This window comes from Oncorhynchus mykiss, chromosome 4 (genome assembly GCF_057628025.1).
Source record: "Oncorhynchus mykiss isolate SJ-2025 chromosome 4, ASM5762802v1, whole genome shotgun sequence".
Taxonomy (NCBI): domain Eukaryota; kingdom Metazoa; phylum Chordata; class Actinopteri; order Salmoniformes; family Salmonidae; genus Oncorhynchus; species Oncorhynchus mykiss.
Window position 1 is genome coordinate 95,843,614 of NC_143025.1, and position 16,642 is coordinate 95,860,255.

The 16,642-nt window shown below is 44.4% G+C and overlaps 2 protein-coding genes across 15 annotated transcripts in view; both read right to left on the reverse strand.

Moving 5' to 3' along the window:
- mapre3b (microtubule-associated protein, RP/EB family, member 3b) overlaps positions 1–7,229 on the reverse strand; it is a 35,090-nt gene extending 27,861 nt beyond the window's left edge. For 3 of the 13 annotated variants that reach the window (XM_090233372.1, XM_090233368.1, XM_090233375.1), the window contains exons 1-2: positions 6,365–6,488; positions 1,589–1,688 (exon numbers count right to left, since the gene is read on the reverse strand). Coding sequence is in view for 2 of the 13 variants with exons in the window: in XM_090233367.1 (XP_090089493.1) it covers positions 6,365–6,444 (80 nt within the window). In the remaining 11 variants the exon portion in view is untranslated. Of the gene's footprint in view, positions 1–1,588; positions 1,689–6,364 lie in introns of all 13 variants that reach the window. The other 10 variants (XM_090233376.1, XM_090233378.1, XM_090233370.1 and 7 more) reach the window with 7 other exon arrangements.
- The window catches only part of LOC110521126 (kinesin-like protein KIF3B), a 40,951-nt gene continuing 31,399 nt past the window's right edge, over positions 7,091–16,642 (reverse strand). For both annotated transcript variants that reach the window (XM_090233365.1, XM_090233364.1), the window contains exons 6-8: positions 7,590–7,698; positions 7,327–7,484; positions 7,091–7,229 (exon numbers count right to left, since the gene is read on the reverse strand). In XM_090233365.1, coding sequence (XP_090089491.1) covers positions 7,142–7,229; positions 7,327–7,484; positions 7,590–7,698 — 355 coding nt within the window. In that variant the 3' untranslated portion in view covers positions 7,091–7,141. The remainder of the gene's footprint in view (positions 7,230–7,326; positions 7,485–7,589; positions 7,699–16,642) is intronic.

Genomic DNA, 16,642 nt, shown 5'->3' on the forward strand with positions numbered 1-16,642 from the left:
ACCCACCACCTCATTACCCTACTAACTAACCCTACACTCATTAAAACCCACCACCTCATTACCCTACTAACTAACCCTACACTCATTAAAACCCACCACCTCATTACCCAACTAACTAACCCTACACTCATTAAAACCCACCACCTCATTACCCTACTAACTAACTAACCCTACACTCATTAAAACCCACCACCTCATTACCCTACTAACTAACCCTACACTCATTAAAACCCACCACCTCATTACCCAACTAACTAACCCTACACTCATTACCCTACTAACTAACCCTACACTCATTAAAACCCACCACCTCATTATCCTACTAACTAACTAACCCTACACTCATTAAAACCCACCACCTCATTACCCTACTAACTAACCCTACACTCATTAAAACCCACCACCTCATTACCCAACTAACTAACCCTACACTCATTACCCTACTAACTAACCCTACACTCATTAAAACCCACCACCTCATTATCCTACTAACTAACTAACCCTACACTCATTAAAACCCACCACCTCATTACCCTACTAACTAACCCTACACTCATTAAAACCCACCACCTCATTACCCAACTAACTAACCCTACACTCATTAAAACCCACCACCTCATTACCCTATTAACTAACCCTACACTCATTACCCTACTAACTAACCCTACACTCATTAAGACCCACCACCTCATTACCCTACTAACTAATCCTACACTCATTAAAACCCACCACCTCATTACCCAACTAACTAACCCTACACTCATTAAAACCCACCACCTCATTACCCTACTAACTAACCCTACACTCATTAAAACCCACCACCTCATTACCCTACTAACTAACCCTACACTCATTAAAACCCACCACCTCATTACCCAACTAACTAACCCTACACTCATTAAAACCCACCACCTCATTACCCTATTAACTAACTAACCCTACACTCATTAAAACCCACCACCTCATTACCCTACTAACTAACTAATCCTACACTCATTAAAACCCACCACCTCATTACCCAACTAACTAACTCTACACTCATTAAAACCCACCACCTCATTACCCTACTAACTAACCCTACACTCATTAAAACCCACCACCTCATTACCCTACTAACTAACCCTACACTCATTAAAACCCACCACCTCATTACCCAACTAACTAACTACACTCATTAAAACTTATTCGGGATCGGTGTCCCTTCCGGTTGAGCTAACATAGGCTAATGCGATCCAAGGACATAGACATATCTGATATTGGCAGAAAACTTAAATTCTTGTTAACCTCTGGTACAAGTGTGACGCTAGCGTCCCACCTCGACAACAGCCAGTGAAATTGCAGGGCGCCAAATTCAAAACAACAGAAATCCCATAATTAATTAAAATTCCTCAAACAAGTATTATACACCATTTTAAAGATTAACTTCTTGTAAATCCAACCTCAGTGTCCGATTTCAAAAAGGCTTTACGGAGAAAGCACACCAAATGATTGTTAGGTCAGCGCCTTGTCACAGAAAACAATACAGCCATTTTACAGCCAAGGAGAGGGCTCACAAAAGTCAGAAATAGCATTAAAATGAATCACTTACCTTTGATCTTCATCTGGTGGCACTCCCAGGTCTCCATGTTAGACAAATGTTCGATAATGTCCCTCTTTATGTCCAGAAATCCAAAGGCACAATGCGCGCTCTCAACATCAAGACGGAAAGTCAAAAAAGCACAATAAAAGTTAGTTTGACATGTTTCTACTATGTTTAAAATCAATCCTCAGGTTGTTTTTGTCATAAATAATATTTCAACCAGACAAAAGCTTTGTCAATAGAAAAGGAGAAACAAGAACGGCGCAGGACTCATGGCTGGAAATTTCCACTGGCCTCTCATTTAAAGTGCTGTATCTCCCTCATTTGTCAGAGTAAAAGCCTGAAACGATGCCTAAAGACTGGCCACATGTAGAGGAAGCCATAGATATCGTGAACTGTGTCCTAAGTCTTTGTATGGTGGATAGGCTTTCAATGGAAAAACAGTACTTCTTGGTTGGATTTCACCTGCCATATGAGTTCTGTTATACTCACAGACATTATTTTAACAGTTGTGGAAACTGTTAAAATAGCTTAACTGTTAGCTTCTGGGTATAAGTAGCAGGCAGTTTAATTTGGGCATGCTTTTCATCCAAAATTAGTGAAGTTAATCTAACTGCACTGTCCAATTTACAGTAGCAATTACAGTGAAATAATACCATGATATTGTTTGAGGAGAGTGCGCAATTTTGAACATGAAAAGTTATTAATGAACAAATTAGACACATTTGGGCAGTCTTGATACATTTTCAACAGAAATACAATGGTTCATTGGATCAGTCTAAAACTTTGCCCATACACTGCTGCCATCTAGTGGCCAAAATCTAAATTGCACCTGGTCTAGAATAATACATTGTGGCCTTTCTCTTGCATTTCAAAGATGGTACAAAAAAATACAGTAGAACGGTTATTATCTTTTACCAGATCTATTGTGTTATATTCTCATACATTCCTTTCACATTTCCACAAACTTCAAAGTGTTTCCTTTCAAATGGTACCAAGAATATGAATTTCCTTGCTTCAAGGCCCGAGCTACAAGCAGTTAGATTTGGGTATGTCATTTTAGGTGAAAATTGAAAAATATTCTTAAGAGGTAAAACCCACCACCTCATTACCCTACCAACTAAACCTACACTCATTAAAACCAACCACCTTATTTCACTCCTTTAACCCTATCTGATCCTACCCCAGGCCAATGACCTGAGAGGACAGACCTTAGTACACTAGAGAGGACAGACCTTAATCCACTAGAGAGGACAGACCTTAGTCCACTAGAGGACAGACCTTAGTCCACTAGAGAGGACAGACCTTAGTCCACTAGAGAGGACAGAACGTAGTCCACTACTTTAACCCTATCTGATACTTCCTCAGGCCAACGACCTGAAAGGACGGGACACTACCACTCAACACACCTCTTCTGAAGTCAAATCTACTACCCCCAAGTACTTCTCTGCAGCTGCCACCACAACATCTATTTTCTGTGACCTACGTTCCATCTCTGCACAGAGATGCAGTCGGTACAGTTGATAACCATTGATATTAATGCTAAGAAGCCAACCTTACTGAAGCATGCAGTACCAGTCAAAAGTTTGGACACACCTACTCATTCAAGGGCTTTTCTACATTGTAGAATAATATTATTGACCGTATTATTGGCCAACGTGCAATCATTGGAAAACAAACTGGAGATCTACGATTTAGACTATCCTACCAATGGGACATTAAAAACAGTAATATTTAATGTTGCACCAAGACATGGCTGAACAACAACATGGATAATATAGAGCTGGCTGGCTTCTCCGTGCATCGGTAGGACAGAGCAGCCACGTCTGGTAAGATGAGGGGCAGGGGTGTGTGTCTATTTGTCAATAACTGCTGGTGTGCGATGTCTAATATTAAAGAAGTCTCGAGGTATTGCTCGCCTGAGGTAGAATACCTTATGATAAGCTGTAGACCACACAATCTACCAAGAGAGTTCTTATTATTCGTAGCCATCTATTTACCACCACAAACCGATCCTGGCACTAAGACCACACTCAACGAGCTGTATAAGGCCATAAGCAAACAAGAAAATGCTCAGAAGCGGTGCTCCTAGTGGCCGGGGACTTTAATGCAGGCAAACTGAAATCCGTTGTACCTCATTACAAAGGGGTTTCCCTTTGAGGTCCGTAATATTTTTCAAGCCCCAACCGACGAGCAGAAGAGCCGGTGTAGTAGGATTGAAACGCTTTGCCTGTTTGATGGCTCATCTGAGGGCATAGCAGGATTTCTAATAAGTGCTCAGTGTCCCACTCCTTGAAAGCCGCAGATCTAGCCTTTAGCTCAGTGCGGATGTTGCCTGTAATCCATGGCTTCTGGTTGGGAAGTATACGTAGGGTCACTGTGGGGACGACATCGTTGATGCACTTATTGATAAAGCCGGTGATTGAGGTGGTGTACTCCTCAATGTCATTGGATGAATCCCGGAACATTCCAGTCTGTGCCAGCAAAACACTCCTGTAGTATAGCATCCACTTCATCTGACCTCTTCTGTGTTGAGGAAGTCACTGGTACTTCCTGCTTTAATTTTTGCTCGTAAGCAGGAATCAGGAGGATATAATTATGGTCAGATTTTCCAAATGGAGGTCGAGGGAGAGCTTTGTATGCGTCTCTGTGTGTGGAGTAAAGGTGGTCCAGATTTATTTTCTCTCTGCTGCACATTTAACATGCTGATAGAAATTTGGTAAAATTAATTTAAGTTTCCCTGTATTAAAGTCCCCGGCTACTAGGAGCGCCGCCTCTGGGTGAGCCTTTTCTTGTTTGCTTATGGCGGAATACAGCTCATTCAATGCTGTCTTAGTGCCTCTGACTGTGGTGGTATGTAAACAGCTACAAAGAATATAGATAAACTCTTTAAGTAGGTTGTGTGGTCTACAGTTTATCATGAGATACTCTACCTCAGGTGTGTCATCTGATGAAGATCATCATATGTTAGTGGTTAATTTTATCTAGATTTCTGCTTTTTGTGAATCCTCTCTTTGGCTGGAAAAATGGCTGTGTTATTCTGTGAATAGGCACTCACCTAACATAATCCTTTGGTTTGCTTTCATCGTAAAGCCTTTTTGAAATCGGACACTGTGGCTGGATTTACAACAAGTTTATCTTTAAAATGGTGTAAAATACATGTATGTTTGAGGAATTTTAATTATGGGATTTCTATTGTTTTGAATTTGGCGCCCTGCAGTTTCACTGGCTGTTGAAGAGGTGGGACGCTTCTGTCTCACGTACCCTAGAAAGGTTAAAGGGAAAAATGACTCTGCCAGTCCGTGGTGAGTAATCTGCCAGTCCGTGGTGAGTAATCGCAGTCCTGATGTCCAGAAGTTATTTTCGGACATAAGAGACGGTAGCGGCAACATTACGTACAAAATAAGTTACAAACAACGCAGATAAACACATTTTAAAAAACAATCGGTTTGCACGTAAAACGTCTGCCTTTTTCTCCAAGCCATCTTATTAAATGTCCCTCCTACATACATACTGCTGCTACATGCCCATAAACGTGACACCTATAACACTACAGTGTATTTGGCACAAAAAAAGCATAACTCATATATTCTTACATGACTTTGTCAGGTAATGAAACAAAGCTCAAAAGAACAGACTGTCACCTCTGTTTCACCACGCTCCCCACCGGATCTGCACCGCAGAGCTCCTCACAACACCTTCCATTCCACCTCCAGAACTCAAACTGCCATCACTCTGTTTGAACTTGACACCAATCTTCCTCGACATTTCTCTCCCTTGTTATTGCTAGACTCAAACCCATCCTCTGCCTCAGTCTTTTCAACCTCCTCTTTCTTTCTCTCCAATCCTCCTCCCTTAACCAATTACCTGACTCCTTCTGAAAATGTTAAACTTTTCCAAGCCAAAATCTATTTTTAGCCTCCTGGAGACACATGCTAAGCCCTGTACTCCCTTCACTTCAAACTCGAGCCATCCAACATGTCAGTTCATGCTGTGAGAGCTCTTGATAGGTTGGAGGACGTCCTTTGCAAGTTGTCATAATTATTGTGTAAGTCTATGGAAGGGGGTGAGAACCTTGAGCTTCCTAGGTTTTGTATTGTAGTCAATGTACCCAGAGGAGGATGGAAGCTAGCTGTCCTCCGGCTACACCATGGTGCTAGCCAAGAAGGTGCTGTTGAAGCAACTGTAGATCTTCATGGTAAAACAGTGTGATTTAATAAATTATTTGGTGACAAGAATATATTTAGTATAGCTTATTTAGTACAGTTTTATCTAAAAAGAAATACAGTACTTGTATACATTTTTTATATATATATATATGAAATTCACTGAGGAGGATGGTCCTCCCCCTCCTCTGAGGAGCCTCCAATGACATACACATATGCCAATAAAAACACATGCCATGCCCCCCACCCCACATAGCTGCAACCATATCCACCCCACTTGTCCCTCTCTCCCCACATTGCCGTACCTCCACCCCCCCCCCCCCCCCCTCTCACCCGATCTCTCAGTTTTAGTCAACTTAGCTGAAAAGATGCTCAGAACACATTGTAGTTCCACATCAATAACTCACCACTGAACCATGTTGTGGACCTCATCAACATCCATTCCACATCAATAACTTACCACTGAACCATGTTGTGGACCTCATCAACATCCATTCCACATCAATAACTCACCACTGAACCATGTTGTGGACCTCATCAACATCCATTCCACATCAATAACTTACCACTGAACCATGTTGTGGACCTCATCAACATCCATTCCACATCAATAACTTACCACTGAACCATGTTCCAATGTGATGCTCGCGGAACAATGATGTTTGAAGTAGGCATCAGCATTTCTCTGAGTTCCTCCATCTCACTTTGATCCGGTGTGCGGCAGCGATTCCTTGAGAGTTCAGAACACGAACCTGATCTTTGATTATTGAAATCAGAGGAGAAACTACTAGTACCATCGATAATCTTGTTTCTTTAGTTCAGTGTTCATAGCCTGTAGGTAGACAGGCCAAAACATCTTGTTTCTTTAGTTCAGTGTTCATAGCCTGTAGATAGACAGGCCAAAACATCTCGTTTCTTTAGTTCAGTGTTCATAGCCTGTAGGTAGACAGGCCAAAACGTCTTGTTTCTTTAGTTCAGTGTTCATAGCCTGTAGGTAGACAGGCCATTTATGTCTCGTTTCTTTAGTTCAGTGTTCATAGCCTGTAGGGAGGGAAGGAGATGTGTAGAAGTAGGAAGGGAAAGGGAGAGATATGGAAGGGAGAAGGAGAGATATGGAAGGGAGAAGGAGAGATATGGAGAGGGAGATATATGGAAGGGAGAGGGAGATATGTGGAGAGGGAGATATGTGGAGAGGGAGAGCCTGTAGGGAGGAAGGGAGGGAAGGAGATGTGTAGAAGTAGGAAGGGGGAGGGAGAGATATGGAAGGGAGAGATGGAAAGGAGATAGGGAGAGAGAAAAATATGGAAGGGAGAGGGAGAGATATGGAGAAGGAGAGAGAGAAATATGGAAGGGAGAGAGAGATATGGAAGGGATAGGTAGTGAAGTAGGCTGCTCTTCACTGGGCGGCAGTGGGCGTGGCTGTAGAATGGGTTGTCAGGGAAACGGTGGAGGTGGAGGAAGTGATGGCTCGCGGGGTCTGACACCTGGAACAGGAAGAAGATATGACATCACACAGGGATATGACATCACACAAGGACATGTTAAGAGACACGTGATCTGGCGGAGGTATGTGTGTCTCACCAGGATCGTGACATGCGGACACGTGCAGCTCGCTCCCTGTGGGGAACGTTGTCTGTTGGGTAGGGGCTATAATTAGGCCCCACCTCCGATGGCCTGTGGTCCAATGAGACAGTGGTGGGATGAGTCATGTCCAGCTCCAGGAACATGATGTTCTCAGCCTACACACACACACACACATAGAGGAGGAAACAAAGCTTTTTTTTTAAGATTTGGGTTACATAACTACAGAGCATATTCACTCTCCCTATCACACACACACTTACCCGGTATCTGGAGTGAGCTCCCATCACTAAGGAGACCCGTGCGTACTGGCTGATTGGTCGTTTGTATCCGACTGCAGAAGCCGGCCTCTTCTTCATCTGGCTGAACTGACTGAGAGAGGGAGAGAGACAGAGAGAAAATAATTTGAAATACTTTATTTAATTCCACATATCACATTAAAGTCTAGAAAGAGTTCACAAATACAAGTCACAAATACAAGGACAGATACAGATACAGAAAGCACCTTGTTCTCCATACAGCTAGACTGACCATACCAGCTGAAACAGAGCAGTACCTTCTCCTCCATACAGCTAGACTGACCATACCAGCTGAAACAGAGCAGTACCTTCTCCTCCATACAGCTAGACTGACCATACCAGCTGAAACAGAGCAGTACCTTCTCCTCCATACAGCTAGACTGACCATACCAGCTGAAACAGAGCAGTACCTTCTCCTCCATACAGCTAGACTGACCATACCAGCTGAAACAGAGCAGTACCTTCTCCTCCATACAGCTAGACTGACCATACCAGCTGAAACAGAGCAATACCTTCTCCTCCATACAGCTAGACTGACCATACCAGCTGAAACAGAGCAGTACCTTCTCCATACAGCTAGACTGACCATACCAGCTGAAACAGAGCAGTACCTTCTCCATACAGCTAGACTGACCATACCAGCTGAAACAGAGCAGTACCTCCTCCTCCATACAGCTAGACTGACCATACCAGCTGAAACAGAGCAGTACCTTCTCCTCCATATAGCTAGACTGACCATACCAGCTGAAACAGAGCAGTACCTCCTCCTCCATACAGCTAGACTGACCATACCAGCTGAAACAGAGCAGTACCTTCTCCTCCATACAGCTAGACTGACCATACCAGCTGAAACAGAGCAGTACCTCCTCCTCCATACAGCTAGACTGACCATACCAGCTGAAACAGAGCAGTACCTTCTCCTCCATACAGCTAGACTGACCATACCAGCTGAAACAGAGCAGTACCTTCTCCATACAGCTAGACTGACCATACCAGCTGAAACAGAGCAGTACCTTCTCCATACAGCTAGACTGACCATACCAGCTGAAACAGAGCAGTACCTTCTCCATACAGCTAGACTGACCATACCAGCTGAAACAGAGCAGTACCTTCTCCTCCATACAGCTAGACTGACCATACCAGCTGAAACAGAGCAGTACCTTCTCCTCCATACAGCTAGACTGACCATACCAGCTGAAACAGAGCAGTACCTTCTCCATACAGCTAGACTGACCATACCAGCTGAAACAGAGCAGTACCTTCTCCTCCATACAGCTAGACTGACCATACCAGCTGAAACAGAGCAGTACCTTCCCCATACAGCTAGACTGACCATACCAGCTGAAACAGAGCAGTACCTTCTTCTCCATACAGCTAGACTGACCATACCAGCTGAAACAGAGCAGTACCTTCTCCATACAGCTAGACTGACCATACCAGCTGAAACAGAGCAGTACCTTCTCCATACAGCTAGACTGACCATACCAGCTGAAACAGAGCAGTACCTTCTCCATACAGCTAGACTGACCATACCAGCTGAAACAGAGCAGTACCTTCTCCTCCATACAGCTAGACTGACCATACCAGCTGAAACAGAGCAGTACCTTCTCCATACAGCTAGACTGACCATACCAGCTGAAACAGAGCAGTACCTTCTCCTCCATACAGCTAGACTGACCATAACATCTGAAACAGAGCAGTACCTTCTCCTCCATACAGCTAGACTGACCATACCAGCTGAAACAGAGCAGTACCTTCTCCATACAGCTAGACTGACCATACCAGCTGAAACAGAGACAGTACCTTCTCCTTCATACAGCTAGACTGACCATACCAGCTGAAACAGAGCAGTACCTTCTCCTCCATACAGCTAGACTGGCCATAACATCTGAAACAGAGCAGTACCTTCTCCTCCATACAGCTAGACTGACCATACCAGCTGAAACAGAGCAGCACCTTCTCCATACAGCTAGACTGACCATACCAGCTGAAACAGAGCAGTACCTTCTCCTCCATACAGCTAGACTGACCATACCAGCTGAAACAGAGCAGTACCTCCTCCTCCATACAGCTAGACTGGCCATAACATCTGAAACAGAGCAGTACCTTCTCCTCCATACAGCTAGACTGACCATACCAGCTGAAACAGAGCAATACCTTCTCCTCCATACAGCTAGACTGACCATACCAGCTGAAACAGAGCAGTACCTTCTCCTCCATACAGCTAGACTGACCATACCAGCTGAAACAGAGCAGTACCTTCCCCATACAGCTAGACTGACCATACCAGCTGAAACAGAGCAGTACCTTCTCCTCCATACAGCTAGACTGACCATACCAGCTGAAACAGAGCAGTACCTTCTCTATACAGCTAGACTGACCATACCAGCTGAAACAGAGCAGTACCTTCTCCATACAGCTAGACTGACCATACCAGCTGAAACAGAGCAGTACCTTCTCCATACAGCTAGACTGACCATACCAGCTGAAACAGAGCAGTACCTTCTCCATACAGCTAGACTGACCATACCAGCTGAAACAGAGCAGTACCTTCTCCATACAGCTAGACTGACCATACCAGCTGAAACAGAGCAGTACCTCCTCCTCCATACAGCTAGACTGACCATACCAGCTGAAACAGAGCAGGACCTTCTCCATACAGCTAGACTGACCATACCAGCTGAAACAGAGCAGTACCTTCTCCATACAGCTAGACTGACCATACCAGCTGAAACAGAGCAGTACCTTCTCCTCCATACAGCTAGACTGACCATACCAGCTGAAACAGAGCAGTACCTTCTCCTCCATACAGCTAGACTGACCATACCAGCTGAAACAGAGCAGTACCTTCTCCTCCATACAGCTAGACTGACCATACCAGCTGAAACAGAGCAGTACCTTCTCCATACAGCTAGACTGACCATACCAGCTGAAACAGAGCAGTACCTTCTCCTCCATACAGCTAGACTGACCATACCAGCTGAAACAGAGCAGTACCTCCTCCTCCATACAGCTAGACTGACCATACCAGCTGAAACAGAGCAGTACCTTCTCCATACAGCTAGACTGACCATACCAGCTGAAACAGAGCAGTACCTTCCCCATACAGCTAGACTGACCATACCAGCTGAAACAGAGCAGTACCTTCTCCTCCATACAGCTAGACTGACCATACCAGCTGAAACAGAGCAGTACCTTCCCCATACAGCTAGACTGACCATAACAGCTGAAACAGAGCAGTACCTTCTCCTCCATACAGCTAGACTGACCATACCAGCTGAAACAGAGCAGTACCTTCTTCTCCATACAGCTAGACTGACCATACCAGCTGAAACAGAGCAGTACCTTCCCCATACAGCTAGACTGACCATAACAGCTGAAACAGAGCAGTACCTTCTCCTCCATACAGCTAGACTGACCATACCAGCTGAAACAGAGCAGTACCTTCCCCATACAGCTAGACTGACCATACCAGCTGAAACAGAGCAGTACCTTCTCCTCCATACAGCTAGACTGACCATACCAGCTGAAACAGAGCAGTACCTTCTCCTCCATACAGCTAGACTGACCATACCAGCTGAAACAGAGCAGTACCTTCTCCAAACAGCTAGACTGACCATACCAGCTGAAACAGAGCAGTACCTTCTCCTCCATACAGCTAGACTGACCATACCAGCTGAAACAGAGCAGTACCTTCTCCAAACAGCTAGACTGACCATACCAGCTGAAACAGAGCAGTACCTTCTCCATACAGCTAGACTGACCATACCAGCTGAAACAGAGCAGTACCTTCTCCTCCATACAGCTAGACTGACCATACCAGCTGAAACAGAGCAGTACCTTCCCCATACAGCTAGACTGACCATACCAGCTGAAACAGAGCAGTACCTCCTCCTCCATACAGCTAGACTGACCATACCAGCTGAAACAGAGCAGTACCTTCCCCATACAGCTAGACTGACCATACCAGCTGAAACAGAGCAGTACCTTCTCCTCCATACAGCTAGACTGACCATACCAGCTGAAACAGAGCAGTACCTTCCCCATACAGCTAGACTGACCATACCAGCTGAAACAGAGCAGTACCTTCTCCATACAGCTAGACTGACCATACCAGCTGAAACAGAGCAGTACCTTCTCCTCCATACAGCTAGAATGACAATAACAATTGAAACAGAGCAGTACCTTCTCCATACAGCTAGACTGACCATAACATCTGAAACAGAGCAGTGCCTTCTCTATACAGCTAGACTGACCATACCAGCTGAAACAGAGCAGTACCTTCTCCTCCATACAGCTAGACTGACCATACCAGCTGAAACAGAGCAGTACCTTCTTCTCCATACAGCTAGACTGACCATACCAGCTGAAACAGAGCAGTACCTTCTCCATACAGCTAGACTGACCATACCAGCTGAAACAGAGCAGTACCTTCTCCATACAGCTAGACTGACCATAACAGCTGAAACAGAGCAGTACCTTCTCCATACAGCTAGACTGACCATACCAGCTGAAACAGAGCAGTACCTTATCCATACAGCTAGACTGACCATAACAGCTGAAACAGAGCAGTACCTTCTCCATACAGCTAGACTGACCATACCAGCTGAAACAGAGCAGTACCTCCTCCTCCATACAGCTAGACTGACCATACCAGCTGAAACAGAGCAGTACCTTCTCCTCCATACAGCTAGACTGACCATACCAGCTGAAACAGAGCAGTACCTTCTTCTCCATACAGCTAGACTGACCATACCAGCTGAAACAGAGCAGTACCTTCTCCATACAGCTAGACTGACCATACCAGCTGAAACAGAGCAGTACCTTCTCCATACAGCTAGACTGACCATAACAGCTGAAACAGAGCAGTACCTTCTCCATACAGCTAGACTGACCATACCAGCTGAAACAGAGCAGTACCTTCTCCATACAGCTAGACTGACCATAACAGCTGAAACAGAGCAGTACCTTCTCCATACAGCTAGACTGACCATAACAGCTGAAACAGAGCAGTACCTTCTCCATACAGCTAGACTGACCATACCAGCTGAAACAGAGCAGTACCTTCTCCTCCATACAGCTAGACTGACCATACCAGCTGAAACAGAGCAGTACCTTCTCCATACAGCTAGACTGACCATAACAGCTGAAACAGAGCAGTACCTTCTCCTCCATACAGCTAGACTGACCATACCAGCTGAAACAGAGCAGTACCTTCTCCATACAGCTAGACTGACTATACCAGCTGAAACAGAGCAGTACCTTCTCCATACAGCTAGACTGACCATACCAGCTGAAACAGAGCAGTACCTTCTCCTCCATACAGCTAGACTGACCATACCAGCTGAAACAGAGCAGTACCTTCTCCTCCATACAGCTAGACTGACCATACCAGCTGAAACAGAGCAGTACCTTCTCCATACAGCTAGACTGACCATACCAGCTGAAACAGAGCAGTACCTTCTCCTCCATACAGCTAGACTGACCATACCAGCTGAAACAGAGCAGTACCTTCTCCTCCATACAGCTAGACTGACCATACCAGCTGAAACAGAGCAGTACCTTCTCCATACAGCTAGACTGACCATAACAGCTGAAACAGAGCAGTACCTTCTCCAAACAGCTAGACTGACCATACCAGCTGAAACAGAGCAGTACCTTCTCCTCCATACAGCTAGACTGACCATACCAGCTGAAACAGAGCAGTACCTTCTCCAAACAGCTAGACTGACCATACCAGCTGAAACAGAGCAGTACCTTCTCCATACAGCTAGACTGACCATACCAGCTGAAACAGAGCAGTACCTTCTCTATACAGCTAGACTGACCATAACAGCTGAAACAGAGCAGTACCTTCTCCTCCATACAGCTAGACTGACCATACCAGCTGAAACAGAGCAGTATCTTCTCCAAACAGCTAGACTGACCATACCAGCTGAAACAGAGCAGTACCTTCTCCTCCATACAGCTAGACTGACCATACCAGCTGAAACAGAGCAGTACCTTCTCCTCCATACAGCTAGACTGACCATACCAGCTGAAACAGAGCAGTACCTTCTCCTCCATACAGCTAGACTGACCATAACAGCTGAAACAGAGCAGTACCTTCTCCTCCATACAGCTAGACTGACCATAACAGCTGAAACAGAGCAGTACCTTCCCCATACAGCTAGACTGACCATACCAGCTGAAACAGAGCAGTACCTTCTCCATACAGCTAGACTGACCAGAACAGCTGAAACAGAGCAGTACCTTCTCCTCCATACAGCTAGACTGACCATACCAGCTGAAACAGAGCAGTACCTTCTCCTCCATACAGCTAGACTGACCATACCAGCTGAAACAGAGCAGTACCTCCTCCTCCATACAGCTAGACTGACCATACCAGCTGAAACAGAGCAGTACCTTCTCCTCCATACAGCTAGACTGACCATACCAGCTGAAACAGAGCAGTATCTTCTCCAAACAGCTAGACTGACCATACCAGCTGAAACAGAGCAGTACCTTCTCCTCCATACAGCTAGACTGACCATACCAGCTGAAACAGAGCAGTACCTTCTCCTCCATACAGCTAGACTGACCATACCAGCTGAAACAGAGCAGTACCTTCTCCTCCATACAGCTAGACTGACCATACCAGCTGAAACAGAGCAGTACCTCCTCCATACAGCTAGACTGACCATACCAGCTGAAACAGAGCAGTACCTTCTCCATACAGCTAGACTGACCATACCAGCTGAAACAGAGCAGTACCTTCTCCATACAGCTAGACTGACCATAACAGCTGAAACAGAGCAGTACCTTCTCCATACAGCTAGACTGACCATAACAGCTGAAACAGAGCAGTACCTTCTCCTCCATACAGCTAGACTGACCATACCAGCTGAAACAGAGCAGTACCTTCTCCTCCATACAGCTAGACTGACCATACCAGCTGAAACAGAGCAGTACCTTCTCCATACAGCTAGACTGACCATAACAGCTGAAACAGAGCAGTACCTTCTCCATACAGCTAGACTGACCATAACAGCTGAAACAGAGCAGTACCTTCTCCACACAGCTAGAGTGACCAGATACTACAGATACTACAGATACAGATACTACAGGTACAGACACTACAGGTACAGACACTACAGGTACAGATACTACAGGTACAGACACTACAGGTACAGACACTACAGGTACAGACACTACAGGTACAGACACTACAGGTACAGACTCTACAGGTACAGACTCTACAGGTACAGACACTACAGATATAGATACTACAGATACAGATACAGATACAGACACTACAGATATAGATACTACAGACACAACAGATACAGATACAGACACTACAGATACAGACACTACAGATACAGATACAGACACTACAGATAAAGACTCTACAGGTACAGACTCTACAGGTACAGACACTACAGGTACAGACACTACAGATACAGACACTACAGATACAGACACTACAGGTACAGACACTACAGGTACAGACACTACAGGTACAGACACTACAGGTACAGACTCTACAGGTACAGACTCTACAGATACAGACACTACAGATATAGATACTACAGATACAGACACTACAGATATAGATACTGCAGACACAACAGATACAGATACAGACACTACAGATACAGACACTACAGATACAGACTCTACAGGTACAGACTCTACAGGTACAGACACTACAGGTACAGACACTACAGATACAGACACTACAGATACAGACACTACAGATACAGACACTACAGATACAGACACTACAGATACAGATACTACAGATACAGATACTACAGATACAGATACAGACACTACAGATACAGATACTTCAGATGCAGACACTACAGATACAGACACTACAGATACAGATACAGACACTACAGATACAGACACTACAGATACAGATACAGACACTACAGATACAGATACAGACACTACAGATACAGACACTACAGATACAGATACTACAGATACAGACACTACAGATACAGACACAGATACAGATAGATACTACAGATACAGACACTACAGACACTACAGATACAGATACTAAATATACAGACACTACAGATACAGATAAAGATACTAAAGATACAGACACTACAGATACAGACACTACAGATAAAGATACTAAAGATACAGACACTACAGATACAGACACTACAGATACAGACACTACAGATACAGACACTACAGATACAGACACTACAGATACAGACACTACAGATACACACACATATACAGATACTACAGATACAGATACTACAGATACAGACACTACAGACACTACAGATACAGATATTAAATATACAGACACTACAGATACAGACACTACAGATAAAGATACTAAAGATACAGACACTACAGACACTACAGATACAGACACTAGAGATACAGATACAGACACTACAGATACAGACACTACAGATACAGATACTAGAGATATAGATACAGACACCACAGATACTACAGGTACAGATACAGATACTAAAGATACAGACACTACAGACACTACAGATACAGACACTACAGATACAGATACAGACAGTGCAGATACAGACAGTACAGATACAGACACTACAGGTACAGATACAGACACTACAGATATAGATACTACAGACACAACAGATACAGACACAGACACTACAGACACTACAAATACAGATACAGACACTACAGATAAAGAAACAGACAGTACAGATAGACTCTACAGGTACAGACACTACAGATACAGACACTACAGATACAGACAGTACAGATAAATACACTACAGACACTACAGATACAGACACTACAGATACAGATACTAAAGATACAGACACTACAGATACTACAGATACAGACACTACAGATACAGATACAGACACTACAGATACAGACACTACATATACAGATACAGACACTACAGATACAGACACAGACACTACAGATACAGACACAGACACTACAGATACATATACAGACACTACAGATACAGATACAGACACTACAGATACAGACACTACAGATACAGA